This window comes from Ursus arctos, unplaced genomic scaffold (genome assembly GCF_023065955.2).
Source record: "Ursus arctos isolate Adak ecotype North America unplaced genomic scaffold, UrsArc2.0 scaffold_13, whole genome shotgun sequence".
In the NCBI taxonomy this organism is placed as follows: Eukaryota; Metazoa; Chordata; class Mammalia; order Carnivora; family Ursidae; genus Ursus; species Ursus arctos.
Window position 1 is genome coordinate 66,786,958 of NW_026622797.1, and position 19,972 is coordinate 66,806,929.

Consider the following 19,972-nt stretch of genomic DNA (forward strand, 5'->3'; position numbering starts at 1 on the left):
CGTTTGAAGTTTCATTTAGATGGGGTGGAAGGCACTTGTTGGTCTTAGGTAGAGAAGAGTGTTAAATCCTAGGTGTTTATGGAAGTTCCTTTGCTCGAAGGCCACAAGGCTGTTTGTGAAGGACCACAGTATTTGGAGAGCAAAGGTCAACTCGCAGGGGTCCTGGGCTCTCCCCCTTCCAGCCTGCTCCCACCCAAGCTTAGTGCCCTTCGACAGTCTATGCTCATCCCTCTTCTCCCAAAGTCTGAGCAGAGGAGTCTCAACCATGTAGAGTGTAGCATTACTTGTTCTCAGCTGTGGAGAGTGCGCTGTGAGCTTTTCTAAGGTAAAACTGCACTGTTTGCTTCTTTCAAGCTCGTCTCAGCGCCCAACAAGGCAAATGCTCAAGTAAATGGCTTTGAATTGCTGATTGAGCGGCATCTTGTTTGCGCGAGAACCGTAGCGTGTGCACAGAAATGCTCACGGCTCCAGCACTTCCCTCAGATCTAATGATTTCCTCTTAATTAACCTTTTTCTGAATACTATTTCATCTGATTGACGTGAAAATGTCACCTTTTGTTAATCCTTTTTCAATGTGTGATGTTGCCTTCCAGAAAAAATAACCAACTCATCTTCATAATGCAGATATTTAACAGATTTTATTAGAGTACATGTAGATGACATACGAAAAGTATAAGACTCGGTACTTGATTTTCAGGAATTTTTTTTAGTAGTGACTGGTCATATGGATCTTTTATTTTATTTTATTTTATTTTATTTTATTTTATTTACTTATCTTTTTAAATAGGCTCCACACCCAATGTGGGGCTTGATCTCATAACCCTGAGATTAAGAGTCACATGCTCCACCGACTGAGCCAGCCAGGTACCCCAATTTTCAGGAATTTCTAATCAAGATAGGCACAATGGAACACTTAGATAACAGTGCAAAATAGCACTTAACGTGATGAAATGCCAGGACTGGATATCTATAAGCAGCAGCGATTGTCCAAGCTGGGAATGGGGTCCGGTTAAATCGCCACCTCCTTTGCAAGGGTTTCTTGTGGCCCTTGCACTCCGTATTGACGGACACCCCCACCCTGGTCCTTCACAGCTATCGTGGGTACGTTGGAATTGGCAAAACGAAGTGAAGAATGCATCCAGGCAGTGAGCACAGCCTGAGCAAATGCTAGAAGGCAAGAGAAAGGCTGGCGGTCTGGCTCCAGAGGACAACTGGAAATGAGACAGAAAAGGGAATCAGTCTGGGGGAAATCTGGAAGCCAGACAGAAGAGAATGAAGTTTGCTCTCTAAAGCAGGGGCTTGCTGCTTGAAACCTGGTCCATGTCAGGAGCATTCCCCCAAAGACTCTCTAGCCTCTCTCCCTGTGATTGACAGTCCAGAGAGATCATGGAGGTGCAAGGGAGAGGAGAGATGGTATCAACAGAGAGGAGAGGTGTTTTCTCTTGCTTTGAGTCTTGGTACTTTTACCACAGTGGTGACCTAGGGACTCTTAAGCCCTGGCCTCCTACGCTTGTTAAAGAAAGAAATGACGAGGCCATCCAGACACCTGCTAGCTTCATTGGGGTTTTCAGAGCTACCCCGCTCTGGAAGGCTGCTGGTAATGTGCTGTGGATGGGCTCCTCAGTCCTTCCTCCCATGAGCCAAATAGTTCCGGCTGTAATAGTGCGAGGAAACCGGAGGGCTTGTTTTGGTATGTTTCTGACTTCGAACTTCAGTTCCATCCAAATACTGGAAAGACCCCCAGGTATTGTAGATGCCTGAACTCACATCTTTAAAGGGCTGCTCAGGCGTGGTTTGAGTCACCCAAAGTAAGAGCGCCTGGTGTTCCTGAGATGGGGTATTTGTCAAAAACCAAAAGTTCATTTTCAGAATGTTTGGATATCTTTATTTTTAGTAGAAAAGGTGTTTTACTCATTAGGAGCTGTAAGAGGTCTTTCGTAACAGTTCCAAGCCGCATTCAAAATAGATGTCCCAGAGCAGACTCCATGGTGCACCTTCTGGGGGCAGCTCTGACTGACTTCCTTTTCTCACCATCCCCAAGTCAGCATGCAAAGTGTGTTCCAGCCCCACAGAAACTGGACACAACCAGCCATTGCTGGAAATGTCTGCCTCACCTGCTTCAGCGGCCGGGCTGCCAGAGATGACACCGTTGTCCAAAACAGGACCGTGCCTTCATGCCCCAGCTGTCCGAAGGCCCGAACACACGGCTCTTCTCAGCAGAGACCTGCTGCCAGTCCAGTTTGATGTCATTTGCCAGCCTGGCAACGCCGTGTCCCGGGAAAGGCTGCAGAAGGCTGCAGGGCAAGGGCCCAACAGAGCAGGCCCAACCCGCAGCCGCGGCCACGCGGACGGACTGAATCAGCTCCCTCTCCATTCCCTTCCCTGATGATGGGAATCACAGAAAAGATGAGAACTCGGGGAGGGGTGGGGAGTGGCTGAGGGACAACCCGGACTTCGGGCTCCCATCCGGGAGTGTGGTGTTGTGTCCTACGGTCTCTGCAGCCCCGGGCTGCTGCAGGGCTGTGCTGTGTGTCTGCCAGTGTGGCAGCGCCCGGGGCAGCCATTGTCCCACTCACAGATGGGGGTTTTGTGTGGACGGCCGCTGTTCCAATCCTCCCAGAGCACAGATGGCGCCTGCATTGCATCAGCATTAACTCTTCTCCGTTGGCAGAGCCCATCGTAGAAACAGGAGAAGGGAGGAGAAATCAGAGTGTACAGTCCCTTTGGCAAAAAGTCCGCTTTCCATATATGCGTTTACCGGCTTACTGCAGAGCCTTGGTTAACGCAGCCAGTGTGTCTCGGCTTCTGCTATATGGTGGTTAGTTAAGAAGGACTTAGATGAAGGAGACTAAAGACTGTAGAAATACTGTTAGTGCTGTTGTATACACCGTGCCCACAAGGCAAAATCCACAGCTTTTTTCCTTCCGGGAGCCCCAGGAACACCCACTTCCCTTGCAAAGGCAATGAAGAAGGCATCGAGGAGATGATATACGTCTTTTTAGAATTTTTAATTCTTTGTGTCTCAAAAGCCCCTCGAGTATATGATTTCTTCAGCACATCCTAGTTTATTCCTATTTTTCAAATGAAAGGGGAAAATGGCAGCAGAGTGTCTCAAGTTGTCAGAACCGAATTACCTTCCTTACTAAAGACGAGTGGTCCTCCGTTGATGGCGCTGGGTCCTCATGGCTGTTGGAGTATTAGTGGAGTGTAAACCCACTTGCGCCAGAGGTCAACTAGAAAATAACATTTTCCATAAGAGACATGTGATCTGTCAGTTCTTCAGTTTTGATTTCAGATGGAAAATATGACTTCAGTTCTTGAAGAAAAAAAAAATCCCTAACCGGGCTTGACAGATGTCTTCAAATATGTGATGGACTGTCATGTGAAGGAAGGATTCAAACTGTCTGCTTGCCCCGTGGGCATTACTAGGGTAGCTCAATTCAGTTCAACTAATAGTTATAAAGATCCTGCAGTGCACAGAGCTCATGCTTTAAAAGTGGTCAGAGAAGGAGGGAGATGAGTATCCTGCTAAACTCATGACATCAATGATTGCAGAAGCAAGCAGGTTTGACATTGATGGAAAAGTGTGAAGTATTGGGTGAATCATTGGCTAAACCAAGGAGAAGGGGAAGACAAAAACAATACTTACAGTCCCCAGTGTCTATCCATCAATGGGTGAAGCAGGAGTAATTAAAAAATTGAATTGGAGATTACTGCCAGGGTGATAAATAGAATTTCTTAGTAACCTAATGAGCAAGAGGACATCACACTGAAATACGGCTGTGAGATGGAACTCCACATTTACAAAATTAGAGCAAAGGAGAAGCATGATGCAGAACTTCAAGTATATGAATAGCTACCAAGTATATGAATAGTTTCTCTTCAACTAAGAAAAGAATACCTGAGTGGTATTGATCTGCCATATCAGCAGTTTCACCTTCAAGAGGGTAGAGGGTACAAGAGTGGAATTGCTGTTTTGGTCCTGACGCCGACTAAAAGGAATGGACGGGAGTACACGTGAGAGGAGACTTGGAAGAACGATATCATCTTAGAGAACATGATAGTCAAAGAGGACGTGTTGCACATGTTGCACAATATTTCAAGACCTTTTTTTTATTGTGATAAAAAGAAAAGCCAACATGAAATTTACATCTCGATAATTTCTTAAGTGAACTCTACTGATGTCCATCAAATGTTCATCTTACCTAAAAAATGTTCACATTGCTATGAAACAGATCTCCAGAACTCTTGTCATCTTGCAGATCTGAAACTCTGTACCCATTAAACAATAATCCCCCCTTTTCTCCTTGACCCCAGCCCCTGGTAACCACCATTCTATTTTCTGTATCTATGAATTTGACTACTTCAGATACCTTGTATAAGTGGAATCATACAGTATTTGTCTTTTTGTGACTGGCTTATTTTACTTAGCATAATGACCTCAAGATGCATCCATGTTGTAGTATATGATAGGATTTCTTCCCCTTTTAAAACTGCACAATATTCCATTGTCCACCATATTTTGTTTTTCCATTCATCCACCAATGGACATGTGGGTTTAAACAGACAAGGAAAATAAATGTATGGTTCTGTTTAGAGCAAGAATGCAAGAAAACCAACAGCTAGTCTTGGGGGTGACCATTTCAGTATGGAGGACGGCAAAGAGTCCAGAGTTACCTCCATATTGTGTTTCAAGGAGAATGTCTATTAGATGGAAAAGTAAGAAGAACTTGGAGAAGGGAATGTAAACTCCAGGTAGATGAATGCTAAGAAAACACCCAAGTTCCCAGTGTGGATGAAGTAAAGCACCCAAACTACAGGAAAAAAAAATCAGACATGATATGGAACATCTTGTTATGGTCAAAATCTTTGAAGAATTACAGAACCTAGGAAAGCACAGAAGTCTGGATGGAGATCAGAAAATGACATAATTTTCCCACACACACAAAAAAAGGAAGAAAGTAGATCTCAAAAAAATTGAAGAGCAATTTGTATAATAGGAATGATTTATCTGGACAATAAATCTGAATATCAAGACAAGTATATACTCTTGGGTCAAAAAAATTGATTTTGCAAGATTAAGACGGACACATGGCTTATGAGTAACACATGCTGAAAAAAAAGCTCAGAGATGTTCATTGATAGTGCCATAAGTAGTCAGTGACAATGAACTACATCTTATTCGGCATTCCTAGAAAATAGGATCTCAACCGAGGGGGGTGATAGTTTTGTCCTCCATACTAGTGACGGGGGTATTTACTCAGTCCAGATACCCTGCTGGGGATGCAGTCAAACTCAAGATCATTCAAAGGAGAGCAGTGAGGTGCGTAGAAGGGCTCATAACTGGTTAGGTTTCCAGGATGGGAATCTTGACTTGATATGAAGAACATAGAGGGCTCTGATGAGGGACTGAACTTCTCACACCTGGAAGACTTAGAAAATGTTTTGTGTTTTCTGGTTGAAGATCAAGTGGTTGATGGTTGGTTTGAAATGACTAGAAGGGTTGAGGAGGTAAAACCAAACCTTGACTCAAGAGAATTCTGGTCTAGGAAGATCACTGGTTTCCTGAATGGGGAAAGGGTCATTTAAAATGGAAATTAGGTAATTTTTTTGAATCTTCTTTTAAAAAATAATTTTCGGTTGGAGGCGGTTTTTCAAATGAAACTATAAACCTCGATGCAGGTTTTACTACTTCGTTACCAGTGAGTGGGATGCTTTTCACTTTCATTTTACACTGAAAAATGTAAAAAGTTACTACTATTTAATACCTATTTTAGGATCTACACTTATACTGAAATTAGATTTTTTTAAATTATTCCATGAACTTCATTACGTAATCTTGCAGAAGGGAGATTTCCTGTTTTCATTGTATACTTTTAGAGTAATTATGAATATGGTACCTTATATGTGTATCATATTTAAATTCTGCCTGTCCCTTACCTGAGAAATATAACCGTGTATAGCTGAATGAGAAAGGAGCAGGGGAGCTGAACTCTACAGTCAGAATACTTGAGTTAAACCCTGGCCGACCAGCTGTGTGACTTTGGGAAAATCCCTTCACCTTTCTGGGCTTTCTGGGGTTCACCTTTTTTGGCTTCCTTGTCTGTGAAGTGGATGAGGATTGAGTCAGGGAAACAGAAACCATGCCAGGTGTTTCAAACAGAGGAGATATAAAACAAGGAATTGGTCACACAGGTGTTGGAAAACTGGAAGAACAGAAAGGGGAAGGAGAATTAACTCAGTGATTGGGGCGCCTGGGGGGCTCAGTCGGTTAAGAGTCTACCTTCAGCTCAGGTCATGATCTCAGGGTCCTGGGATAGAGGCCCGCGTCGGGTTCCCTGCTCAGCAGAGAGCCTGCTTCTCCCTCTCCTGCTTCTCCCTCTCCTGCTTCTTCCTCTCCTGCTCCCTCTGCTTGTGCTCCTCTCCCTCTCTGTCTCTATTAAATAAAATCTTTAAAACAAAAATTAACTCAGTGATTAATGACTGTAGGAAGCAGCTACCACTCCTAGGGCCAGGGAGGATAAAAGGACCTATGAGCCTAGAGAAGGAGCTGATACCTCAGGATCTGCACCTGTGGAGGAGACAGCCCTTACCAAAGCCTCTAGCGGGGAGTCAAGGATGCTCCTCCAGAGCACACGACCAGGGAAGGAAAGAAAGAGAACAAGAGAAGGAACCACAGCTTCTTTCTTCCCACTTTCCGATATCCCACCAGTGCCCCCTATTGGCAGAATCCAATAATAAGTCAACCAGCAAAGAAGCCTGAGAAATGTACTCTTACCAGCGTTACACGGGGAACAGAGAAAGAATTGGCATAAAGCCAAGAGACAATAGTACATACATAGCATATGAGATTATAATGTCAAACTAAAGGAAATTAAATTATAAAGATCAAACTTATTGGTTGGTCAGAATTATTTATATTTTCCCCGTTTTAAGTTGTACGTTGATAAGTAGATTTAGTTCTGAGTTGAACAATTTCTGAATAACATTCATGAAAGTGTTTCCAATTAAAAAAATTTATGTTTAGGGGTGCCTGGGTGGCTCAGTAGGTGAAGTGTCTGCCTTCTGCTCAGGTCATGATCTCCATGTCCCAGGGATCAAACTCTGCATGGGGCTCCCAGCTCAGCAGGGAGTCTGCTTCTCCCTCTGCTCCTCCCCCTGCTCATTGCTCTCTCTCCCTCTCCCTCTCTCTCAAATAAATAAGTAAAATCTAAAAAAAAAAAAGTTTATGTTTAGTTCATGATTTAGGAAAAACTACAAGATACATGTTTTTGCGGGGCGCCTGGGTGGCTCAGTCGTTAAGCATCTGCCTTCGGCTCAGGGCGTGATCCCGGTGTTCTGGAATCGAGCCCCACATCAGGCTTCTCCGCTGGGAGCCTGCTTCTTCCTCTCCCACTCCCTCTGCCTGTGTTCCCTCTCTCGCTGGCTGTCTCTCTCTCAAATAAATAAATAAAATCTTTAAAAAAAAAAGATACATGTTTTTGCAAACACTTGTGACAGGAATAGTTATAGTGAGAATGTTATTGTAGGATACTTCCTCAAGAGTTCCCAGGAATTAATTTCAGAGAGTCTGAGTCCATGAACAGACTCCAGTCTGAGATCATGACTCTTAATTATGGGGACTCATGGAGTCTTATCTGAGTGGACTCGAGTCAGGGCTTTGTTCACTGAACCTACCTGATTTCCCTTTTTATAACCAACCAAAAAGTACCTTGATAGACTGAACATGTATTTCCAAGATACCCATGATCCTGCTGGTGACCCCTGACCTATGCTGCTGATCCCAGTAGCCATGCCAGCTAGCCTTTGGAGTTTAACTGAAATGGAGTTCCACCGTTTGGATGTTGTCTCCCACACTAAAATCAGGGAGCCCATTTCAACTGCAGAGGAGAGGGCACGTGTGTGTGTGTGTGTGTGTGTGTGTGTGTTGACTGGGCCATATTCATAGACACACAATCTGTGCAGGGCCCATGCTTGGAAGGACCCCATACTTAGTTTAATGTTCTGCTATTCCTGAAAATCATGTAGCCAGTTTGGGTGGTGGGGTGGGGGAGGGCAGTTGTGAATAGAGGCCCAGAAAAGGTCCCACAGATAAAGTGTCATTGGAGGAAGAGCCAGAAAGAGAGGAGGGGGTGAGCCATGCCATTCTTTGACTTATTCTGATGAACTTCAGCTCAGCCTTCAACACTCACGGCAAAGGCACCTTTTCTAGGAAGGCTTACACTGATGCCCTGAGCAGTTCCTGCCACCAGCTTGGTCCCCCTTAGCACCCTTTAAATACCTGCTACATACTTAGATTACTTTGTAGACCTTTATATTAAACATCTATCTCCCTGCTCGCCCTCTTAGCTCCTTGGAGAAAGCAACTATTTTTATTCATTTTTGTAATAATAGCACAATAATAGTTGTTACTCAATGCCGGACCCTGTTCCAAAGGTTTTACCACAAGAAAGGCACTGTTGGCATCCCTGTCTTCCAGTTGGAGAAACCGAAGAACAGAAAGGTTAAGTAACCAGCCCAAGTTACCAAGCAGGTACATAGTAGAACTGGGATTTGAATCCCAGAAAGCCAGTTTGTTCAGGTTTCACACAGAGCACAGTGAGTGCCCAGTAATGGCTGGTGAATGAATGAATGAATGAATGAATGAATGAGTAAAAAATAGTGACTAAATGATCAGGTAGAGAATCTCAAGGGGCAGATTTACAAATTGGAGAGAAACTGTATGTTGGGTCTGCAGACCCAAATGCAAGCCTGCAGAGGAGAGAAAAGATAATTTTATGCTTTTAAGCCACATTTACTAGCACAGATAATTACTTTCTTTAGGGAAAAAAAGCACTATATGAAATTACATACTTCTATGTATAAATCAACTTAAATGTTTATTTTTGTTGTTGTTATTTTGGGAATGGAAAAAAGATTGGTTTCTCTGGCTCTATCTTTAGCTAAATTAATACTAAAATGACCAGAAGCTTTATTGAAAAAGTGAAGTTAATTAATTTAACAAATACATCCATATGCAAGTATAATATGCTTGTATGGCATGCTGCTTTGGGGAGAAAATAATGATAATATGGATATTGATTATAGAAAATTAAGATCGGGGTGCCTGGGTGGCTCAGTCAGTTAAGCGTCTGCCTTCGGCTCAGGTCATGATCCTGGGATCCTGGGATCGAACCCTGCTCGGCAGGGAGTCTGCTTCTCCCTCTCCCTCTGCCTGCTGCTCCCTCTGCCTTTGCTCTCTCTGTCAAATAAATAAAATCTTTAAAAAAGAAGAAAATTAAGATTAGAAGTGACACTTCATCGCCAGATCAGTCTCCCTTCTGCAGAATCGGATGCAATGCAGTGTGGGGGTGGAAAGGAAGAGTGAGTTGTTCCCAGTGTTGTTTTCTTTGACAAGTGCCATGCTGTACAAATACAACCCAGAGGGATGGCCGTGGCTCAGTGTATTAAAAAGCCCATCCAGCATAGCTTTGTTACCGTCGTCTTCCCAGCCCCTGCGATGTATATAAGAGATCCAGCTTCATTGGGGAAGTCCGCATGATGTGGCTGAAGGTAAAAGATTCCGTGTTTTGTAAGGCTGTAGTGAAGCAGCCTGGAGAAGTGTGCCATCCCTCCCCTAGAAAACAGTCCTGCCATCTGCCCATTCATCTCATCAGCCTTCTGCAGATGAGCTCAGTGCTGCAACCCCGTGTATGAACTGCCAGAACCAACTGAGAAAACCTTAATCACGTGGCTTACGTAGAGAACGCTGCTCCAAGTCTCCTAAAAATTCCCAAGCCCTGGGGCACCTGGGTGGCTCAGTCGTTAAGCGTCTGTCTTCGGCTCAGGGCGTGATCCCAGGGTCCTGGGATCGAGCCCCACATCAGGCTCGGCAGCTGGGAGCCTGCTTCTTCCTCTCCCACTCCCCCTGCTTGTGTTCCCTCTCTCGCTGGCTGTCTCTCTCTCTGTCAAACAAATAAAATCTTAGAAAAAAAAAAATTCCCAAACCCTGTTTTCAATACACACCTGAAGTCCACCTGCCTGGTCCCTATAATAATCCAGAGCGAGGAAACTGTTAGAGGTTTCCTTTCAGGAGCTCTGTCCAGCAGCAAACCTGAGACGTCCGGACAGGGAGCTTTGCAAACAGCACCCAAACGTGCCCTAGCCAGCTGAGTTTTCATCAGTTCATCTTCCTCTCACCAACAGCATAGAGAGGATACACCAGAACCCATGGGAACAAAAGGTTAAGGGTCATAGTTTCAGTGGGTCAGATTTTCAACACATTATCCTCATGTGGACTCACCCCATGGCATACGGGTTCGGTAGTTTGACCTTGTTTCTTTTTTTTTTTTTTAATAATATTTATTTTGTTATATTAGTCACCATACAGTACATCCCCAGTTCTTGATGCAATGTTCCATGATTCATTACTTGCATATAACACCCAGTGCACCATGCAATATGTGCCCTCCTTAATACCCATCACCAGCCTATCCCAATCTCCCACCCCACTCCCCTCTGAAGCCCTCAGTTTGTTTCCCAGAGTCCACAGTCTCTCCTGGTTCATTCCCCCTTCTGTTTACCCCCCCCCCTTCATTCTTCCCTTCCTTCTCCTACTGATCTTCCTATTTCTTATGTTCCATAAATGAGTGAAACCATATGATAATTGTCTTTCTCTGCTTGACTTATTTCACTTAGTATAATTTCCTCCAGTCCCGTCCATGTTGCTGCAAATGTTGTGTAATCGTTCTTTCTGATGGCTGAGTAATATTCCATTGTATATATGGACCACATCTTAATCCAGTCAACTGTTGAAGGGCATCTTGGCTCCTTCCACGATTTAGCTATTATGGACAATGCTGCTATGAACATTGGGGTGCATATGGCCCTTCACTACGTCTGTATCTTTGGGGTAAATACCCAGGAGTGCAATTGCTGGATCATAGGGTAGCTCAATTTTTAACTTTTTAAGGGACCGCCACACTGTTTTCCAAAGTGGCTGTACCAACTTGCATTCCCACCAACAGTGTAAGAGGGATCCCCTTTCTCCACATCCTCTCCAACAATTGTTGTTTCTTGCCTTGTCAAATTTTTGCCATTCTAACTGGTGTAAGGTGGTATCTTAGTGTGGTTTTGATTAGAATTTCCCTGATGGCTAATGATTTTGAACATTTTTTCACGTGTCTGTTAGCCATTTGTATGTCTTCATTGGAAAAGTGTCTGTTCATATCTTCTGCCCATTTATTGATTTGATTATTTGTTTCATGTGTATTGAGTTTGAGAAGTTCTTTGTAGATCTTGGATACAAGTCTTTTATCTGTAGTGTCATTTGCAAATATCCATTCCGTGGGCTACCTCTTAGTTTTTTTGACTGTTTCCTTGGCTGTGCAGAAGCTTTTTATCTTGATGAAGTCCCACAAGTTCATTTTTTCTTTTGTTTCATTTGCCTTTGGAGATGTGTCATGAAAAAAGTTGCTGTGGCCGATGTCAAAGAGGTTGCAGCCTATGTTCTCCTCTAGGATTTTGATGGATTCCTGTCTCACATTGAGGTCTTTCATCCATTTGGAGTTTATCTTTGTGTATGGTGTGAGAGAGTGGTCAAGTTTCATTCTTTTGCATGTAGCTGTCCAATTTTCCCAGCACCATTTATTGAAGAGACTGTCTTTTTCCCACCGGATGTTTTTTCCTGCTTTATCAAAAATTACTTGCCCAAAGAGCCAAGGATCCAGTTCTGGGTTCTCTATTCTGTTCCATTGGTCTATGTGTCTGTTTTTGTGCCAGTACCATGCTGTCTTTGTGATCACAGCTTTGTAGTACAGCTCGAAATCCGGCATTGTGATGCCCCCAGCTTTGTTTTTCCTTTTCAACAATTCCTTGGCGATTCGTGGCCTTTTCTGGTTCCACACAAATTTAAGGGCTGTTTGTTCCAGTTCTTTGAAAAATGTCATTGGTATTTTGATCGGGATGGCATTGTAAGTGTAGATTGCTCTGGGTAGCATGGACATTTTAACTATGTTAATTCTTCCGATCCATGAGCATGGAATATTTTTCCATCTTTTTGTGTCTTCTTCAATGTCTTTCAAGGGTGATTTGTAGTTTCTAGAATATAGATCCTTTACGTCTCTGGTTAAGTTAATTCCTAGATAACGTATGATTTTTGGTGCTATTGCAACTGGAATGGATTCCCTAATTTCTCTTTCTTCAGTCTCATTATTTGTGTATAGAAATGCAACTGATTTCTGAGCATTGATTTTGTATCCCGCCACATTACTGAATTGCTCTATAACTTCTAATAGTTTGGGAGCAGATTCTTTTGGGTTTTCCATATAGAGTATCATGTCATCTGCAAAGAGAGGCAGTTTGACTTCTTCTTTGCCGATTTGGATACCTTTTATCCCTTTTTGTTGCCTGATTGCTGTTGCAAGGACTTCTAGTACTATGTTGAATAATAGTGGCGATAGTGGGCATCCTTGTTGTGTTCCTGATCTTAAGGGAAAGGCTTCCAGCTTTTCCCCATTGAGAATGATATTCGTTGTAGGCTTTTCATAGATGGTTTTTATGAGATTGAGGATTGTACCCTCTATCCCTACACTCTGAAGGGTTTGAATCAGGAAAGGATGCTGTATTTTGTCAAATGCTTTTTCTGCATCAATTGAGAGGATCATATGATTTTTGGCTTTTTTCTTGTTGATAAAATCTATCACACTGATAGATTTGTGAATGTTGAACCACCCTTGCGTCCCAGGGATGAATCCCACTTTGACCTTGTTTCTTTCAGACCTGAAACCCAAAGGTCAAGGCCACTTGCCTTGTGTGTGCCAACTGCTGGAGAAGCTCATCACCTGCTTGGGAGCAGAGGGCAAGAGAGATACGACGGCTTCCCTTAGAGCAGTGGAACACCGCTCCATTACTATCAGTGAAACGGAGCTGCTTTGCTATTTCTAGCCTCTTCATTCCACTCTAACTTTATGATCATTACCTTTTCAAATAACGTTTTTATGGGTCGTTAGTTTTATGTGGGATTCTCCACTTCCCACCCTTCTTATTTTTCCCATTACCAGAGCCTTACTTGTTCAAAACGGAAAGTAAATAACAATGCAGCCTTGTGATCATGGTTTCATAAACATACAGCTTTCCATTGGTACCTGGATATTTGCTTTCTGTGTACGGTGAGTGAGTTTAAATGATTCCTAAAAATGGAAAGACAGTGCAAGCTACCAAACAGAGGCTAAAACCAATATTTAGAAAGACTCTGCCTGATTTGACATGGCCTGCATATGTGATGGGCACTTGCTTTCTGTTTTGTATATTTGGAGTTAATCACAGCTGGCCTAACGTGTACCAAAGCAGCTCTTGACCCAGAGTGGACATGGGCGATTTCACAGCACTCCAGGTGTCCTGCTTATGAGGGCTCAAGGGATCCCCACAGACCTCAGCAGTCGCCTTCTCTTCTGAACTGGTTGGGATTTCTCAGTTGACAACTAATCATGTAATCTTGTGATTGCCTTTCCATTGTTGACTGATGTTGTTATCTGATAATTAACTTTCCATTGTTAAGGTGTATCTACAAGACTACATTGTAGGTTTCTTGGGCACGGGGCCTAGTCTCGTACTTATCCGTTCCTATAGCACTTGGATTGGAATCCCAGCTCTATGACCTTGAATGAATTGCTTCACCTCCCTGTTTCCTTGTCTCCAAAATAGAGGCAGTCACGCCTGCTTTGCAGTGCATTACGAGAACCAGCCGGCATGGTGCTGGGTGCTAGGAGTACTTGGTAGATGGTAACTAGACAAAGCCTTGCACACAGAAGCTGAACAAAACTGAGCAAAACTGAATACGACAAAGCAGGATTTAAACTCGTGTGAGGGGAGAGCTGGTTATGGACTCTTGAAATTTCACGGTGAAGGCACTGTTTCCTCTGATCTTCAACTTGAATGACAGTTTACAATCCTGTTTTTAATCATGACTCTTTAATGACCATACGATGATCATTTCAAGCTCATAATGTCTTCCTTTTTTTTAATAATAATTTTTTATTAAGTTAGTCACCATACAGTACATCCCAAGTTTTTGATGTAAAGTTCGATGATTCATTAGTTGTGTATAGCACCCAGTGCACCATGCAATACGTGCCCTCCTTACTACCCATCACCAGCTTATCCCATTCCCCCACCCCCCTCCCCTCTGAGGTCCTCAGTTTGTTTCCCAGAGTCCATAGTCTCTCATGGTTCATTCCCCCTTCTGTTCACCCCCTCTTCTTTCTACCATTTCTTCTACCGATCTTCCTACTTCTTATGTTCCATAAATGAGTGAAACCATATGATAATTGTCTTTCTCTGCTTGACTTATTTCGCTTAGCATTATCTCCTCCAGTCCCGTCTTCTCGGCCTGAAAGGTGTGATTTGGGATGTAGAAACTGTGCTCATTGGCACCCTCAGTCCCACTCATACATTTCCGCATCAGCTTGTCCCTGCATGGAGAGGCTTCCTCCAGCTCCTTGTAGCCATGTGGCAGGTGGCGATGCCCATGACTAATCTAGTCATCCTCAGGGGTGTTCCTGTTTTCTCTAGGAATTTTCTTTAAAAGCAGCCATAGTGGGGGACAGTGGCAGGACTTACTGAGACGAATGGCATCAAAATAAAAAGGGTATGACCATAAGGGAGGACTGTATAAAAAATACAAATGACTTTGAGGAGAGTGTCCCCCATTTCCCGTATACTGAGCACATCTACCCAAACTCAAGATGTGTTTCCATTCAGCAACTGGCAGATTGCCTGGGAGTGGAACAAAAAAATGCTTCCTTGTGGGGGGGTCACCTCTGCCTTGATTAGGCCATTCTTCTCTTTATAACGAAGAAATGGGTCATGTGACATCCCCATTGCTTCCTTTGCTTACCTGTAAATGTGTACTTTCTTGCTTTGCACTCCCTTTGAAAGGTTCCTGGGGGAAAAGTACATAAAACAGATATAGTAGATACTGCATTTGTTGAATCTATTACCATGTCAGCTGAGTAGGACACAAAGGTGGGTCAGATGCGCTGTTTCAATAGTGGTCCTAGGGGATAGGACAGATAAGGACTGTTGCCTGCCTTTGACCGGTTGGTTGGTGTGGTTTATTGGTTTACACAGTGACTTGCTCGGAAAGTAATTTGAGACGATACTCACCAAACAGTCGGTGTTGTTACTTTCTGTACACTGTCATCATATGTTAGGGGCACAGGTAGACTTACAACGTTTCAGTACCACACAGGCTTTTATCAGGTGTGTACCGTGTTAGCAACCCTAATCAGATGCAGAGTTATAAAGAGAAACGGAGCCGTCCCTGATCTAAGGAGCTTGCTAACAGTAGAAACAGACCCAATTAAGTATAATAAAAGTGAGATGACAGTGATTGCCCTTGGAACTATAATGTGAGTCTAGCGGTCATGTTTTTTGTTGTATTCTTTTTTTAACCAAATATCTTGGGACTCATTATCTGACAGAGGTTTGGGGTTGGTTTTTTTTTTTTTTTTTAATTTGGAATTTTATTTAAAGTCCTTCCAAAATACGGACAATTAAAATCCCATTCAGTTATATATCTAAGAAATTTCCCTTACTGGAAAGAATGTCGCATATAAAGTCAGCGCTGCCCTGAACAATCCAGGGCATTCTCACCCTAGCGATGGACTGAGAGGCTGGTATCGTTTGTTCTAAGAGGCTGGGAGACCGCTCCCATAGGAGGTGGTGTCCAAGTTAGATCTCAGACGAGGGATGGACGTCCTCACAAGAGTTTTGGCTCTGGAGGCTGCGATGAATTCAGTACCTGGGGGAGTCAGCTACAGAGCCGGCCAGTTCGACTTGCTCAGCACCTACGCCCTTAGATACTTTGTAATCACTGCTCCTGGAGCTTCAACAAGGACGCCCCATGATGGCTGCTTTCATTCGATGTGTCCACATGATCCGCAGATCTGCCTCCCCTTCCTATGGGGTCAGCAGTGCTTGCAAGAACCTAGAAGATGCATGTAGGTTTGCATAGAGGGCGAGGAAGCCTGCCCTGAACACCAGCAACTTTAATCCACTTCCATCTGAGAGAACAGTTGGCCTTAGGCAATGTATTTCTAATCTTCTCAGTCATTCTCTGTGCATATGGGGGTGTGTGCCGACACAAAGCCATGCATAAATAGCACATTTTCAGTCGGTAAAATGTAAAGCATGAGGAGCACCTGACAGTAGTAGGCTGAGCCTCTGAAGATTTAGCAGGAAAGAAGACAGCTGCATGGCAAAGCCACTGCTCATAATTAGGCAAGGAGTAGCCTATTTCCCGCGCCGCTCAGCAACTTGAACCCTTTAAATGGCAGCTGGCTTGTTTCGTTCTGTAACCCCCATTCTTTCTGGGCCAGGAGTTGATTTTGGGGTTGAGAACACTGCTTTGGACTATCGTCATCTCTGGTATTCCTGTAAGATCAGGTAGGACGTGATGACGGAAAAGTCCCATCTGGAAACCATGATGAATGAGAAAAACAGAAGTTGCTTTCATGTCGCTCTTTAACTTGTTAAGTGAGGGAAAACTATTTTTCAACCCCTGTGGACTTTCAGGTTTTAACAGGCCACATTGCCAGTTTTGCAGTTGACAAGAAAAATAGAATGCTTTCTTTGGCTCAAGTGAGCCGCAAGTGTCACGGCTCTCCTTACTAGAAGGGCTCTCCACGGGACTGATTGGGAGGAAATTAATAGGCTTCCCATTGTTACCATGCGTTTTTGCCGGGGTATTTCATTAGCGTAAACACTGAACCCCTTGTCATCTGGTTTCACCACTTGACCCGGGTGATTTGCAATGCCATGTGCCAGGTGATGAAGTGGGGCGGAGGCAAGCAGGAGACAGGCACTAATTACTGGAAGCAGAGTCGTTGCTGACCCGGTGCGAGATTAACTGCTCCTTTGCAGTCTTTATTCTGGGACATTAGCACTGTCTGGTTATCTTGCTTCAGTTGAGGGATTCGGGACAATAGCCGTGCTGATGGTAATTTCCCTGTTTGTTTTGCAGGTCACGGCCAGGGGCTTTGGGCCTCTGTTACAGTTTGCCTACACCGCCAAGCTATTACTCAGCAGAGAAAACATCCGCGAGGTCATCCGCTGTGCTGAGTTCCTGCGCATGCATAACCTGGAGGACTCCTGCTTCAGCTTCCTGCAGACCCAGCTCCTGAACAGCGAGGATGGCCTGTTCGTGTGCCGGAAGGACGCTGCGTGCCAGCGCCCGCACGAGGACCGGGAGAACTCCGCCGGAGAGGAGGAGGAGGAAGAGGAGGAGACGATGGACTCAGAGACCGCCAAGATGGCGTGCCCCAGGGACCAGATGCTTCCAGACCCCAGCAGCTTTGAGGCCACCGCCATCCCCGTAGCCGAGAAGGAGCAAGCTTTGCTGCCCGAGTCCGATGTGCCGGCCGACACCAAGGAGAGCTCCGAAAAGGACGCGTTAACGCAGTACCCCAGATACAAGAAATACCAGCTTGCATGTACCAAGAATGTCTACAACGCATCATCACACAGTACCTCAGGTTTTGCAAGCACATTCAGTGAAGAGAACTCCAGCAACAGCCTCAAGCCGGGGCTTGCCGTGGGGCAGATTAAAAGTGAACCGCCCAGTGAGGAGAACGAGGAAGAGAGCATCACACTCTGCCTGTCCGGAGATGAGCCTGACAGCAAGGACAGAGCGGGGGATGTGGAAATGGACCGGAAACAGCCCAGCCCCGCCCCAGGCCCCGCCCCCGCCGCCGGGGCCACCTGCCTGGAGAGATCCAGGAGCGTGTCCTCCCCCTCCTGTTTAAGGTCTCTGTTCAGCATCAAAAATAGCGTGGAGTTGTCTGGCCTGCCCAGTACCTCTCAGCAGCACTTTGCCAGGAGTTCAGCGTGCCCTTTTGACAAGGGGATCACTCAGGGTGACCTTAAAACTGACTACGCCCCTTTCCCGGGGAATTACGGACAGCCCCACCTGGGCCAGAAGGACCTGTCCAACTTCACCACGGGGTCGCCCCTCAAGGGGCCTGGGTTGGAGGCTCTCTGTAAACAGGAAGGAGAGCTGGACCGGAGAAGTGTGATCTTCTCCTCGAGCGCTTGTGACCAAGTGAGCTCTGCGGTGCATTCTTACTCTGGGGTAAGCGGTTTGGACAAAGACCTCTCTGAGCCGGTGCCAAAGGGTCTGTGGGTGGGGGCTGGCCAGTCCCTGCCCAGCGCACAGGCCTACGCCCACGGTGGGCTGATGGCTGACCATTTGCCAGGAAGGATGCGGCCCAACACTAGCTGCCCGGTGCCAATCAAAGTGTGCCCTCGCTCGCCCCCCTTGGAGACCAGGACCAGGACTTCCAGCTCTTGCTCCTCCTACTCCTACGCAGAGGACGGAAGCGGGGGCTCACCCTGCAGCCTCCCTCTCTGTGAGTTCTCCTCCTCGCCCTGTTCCCAGGGAGCCAGATTCCTAGCCACAGAGCATCAGGAGCCAGGCCTGATGGGAGATGGAGTGTACAACCAAGTCCGACCCCGAATTAAATGTGAGCAGTCTTATGGAACCAACTCCAGCGACGAATCCGGATCGTTCTCGGAAGCAGACAGTGAGTCGTGTCCTGTGCAGGACAGGGGCCAGGAGGTAGGGAACCCGCATCAATTCAAGCATGTGATCCACTCTTGCAGTCCTTTATCTGGACTCTACCTGCTGCCCCACCACTCCCAGATTAAAGGTTCCAGGAAAGGGCCCGCCTTCCCCATCCACAGAGGCAGGATGCTTCAAAGTTATCCCAAAGTAACCACTTTTTTCCTAGAAGGTGCTTGAAATTTGATCTAGATTTTGGTCCCGAGGCAAGCTGCTTAGTAAAAAAAAAGTTCAGTCTAATACATGAAAGGCATGTTCGGGTACTTCGGATCTCCCCCTTCCTCCGCCCTTTCTCCTTCTGCTTTGAAAGGGTGCCGTACTCATCACCCTCATCCTGGTGCTGCGCGCCTTCAGGGTGAAAGAAAATAGAGAATCGCTTTCAAAATTGATTGAGTGACACTAGACAGACCCACAATAACGGGCGCTCGTCCAGCACCCTCTAAGTTTTCCTTGTCAGCAGGAGTCCCCGGGGCCATCCCTTGTCCTTTGCGGTGCAGGCAGCGGACCGCCCACCACCCTTCCTGATCCCAGGGTCCCTGCAGAAGCACTCTAGTCAGTCCACACAACTGTGTAGAGTGTCGTTTCCTGAGCTCCCCACCAATGATGAGAAATCACTTCGAGGAGGAGTGGGGTTGAGTAGCGGTTTCTGCTCCCCCGAAAGCAGAGTGCCTTCTCGTGCTTTATAGATAACAATTCCCAAAGGCTCCACCCATCTTACCAATGCTGGGAGATGGAGCGGGAACAACAGCAGCCGCATCCTGAGCAACACGCCCATGCCTGAGGAGAGAAAAGAATAGACGCCCCTCTGCTCCCCTTTCCCTCTGTGACATGAGAGGCCCCTGCAAAGATCTGAGGGAGTCTGTGTCATGATCCCGCGCCGTCTGGCTGATTGACAAGGAACCGACCTGAGACTGCCACCCGGGCGTCAGACCTGCCCCGGGAGCAGCAGGAGCAGGGCCTCGAGAAGCCCCTGCTCAGAGCTGCTTATCTGAACGCCGCAGGAGGAGACGCAGCCAGGTCCTCCGTAGGCCAGCGCCCTGGGTTCGCGTCTGCGCTCCCGGGATATCAGCCCCTAGTGAGGCAGGGATGCTAACCCAGCCAGACTGGCAGAAATGCCACACGGGGTGAGGTGCCTTTTCACAGGGCCACGTGCGGTTGATTCAGCCTCCGCAAGATTGGCAAGAAGCACAGGAGGTTTTAATTAGGGCATGTTTTGAAAATAGATCCCAGCGCTCCCCGTGCCAAGGGCACAGATGCCCTGTGGTCACTTCCTCCTGTTGCTAGAGAGCCCGCTCCCGGCCCTTCTCTTAGTGCCTGGGGGAGAAAATGGAGAAAAACATCCTGGAAGGATTTAATTAAGCTCAAAGAAATTAT

The 19,972-nt window shown here is 45.7% G+C and overlaps 1 protein-coding gene across 4 annotated transcripts in view; it reads left to right on the plus strand.

The window, feature by feature from the left end:
* The window catches only part of BACH2 (BTB domain and CNC homolog 2), a 348,609-nt gene that overhangs the window by 314,306 nt on the left and 14,331 nt on the right, over positions 1-19,972 (plus strand). For all 4 annotated transcript variants that reach the window (XM_057311189.1, XM_057311190.1, XM_044388879.3 and 1 more), the window contains one exon: positions 17,003-18,595. In XM_057311189.1, coding sequence (XP_057167172.1) covers positions 17,003-18,595 — 1,593 coding nt within the window. The remainder of the gene's footprint in view (positions 1-17,002; positions 18,596-19,972) is intronic.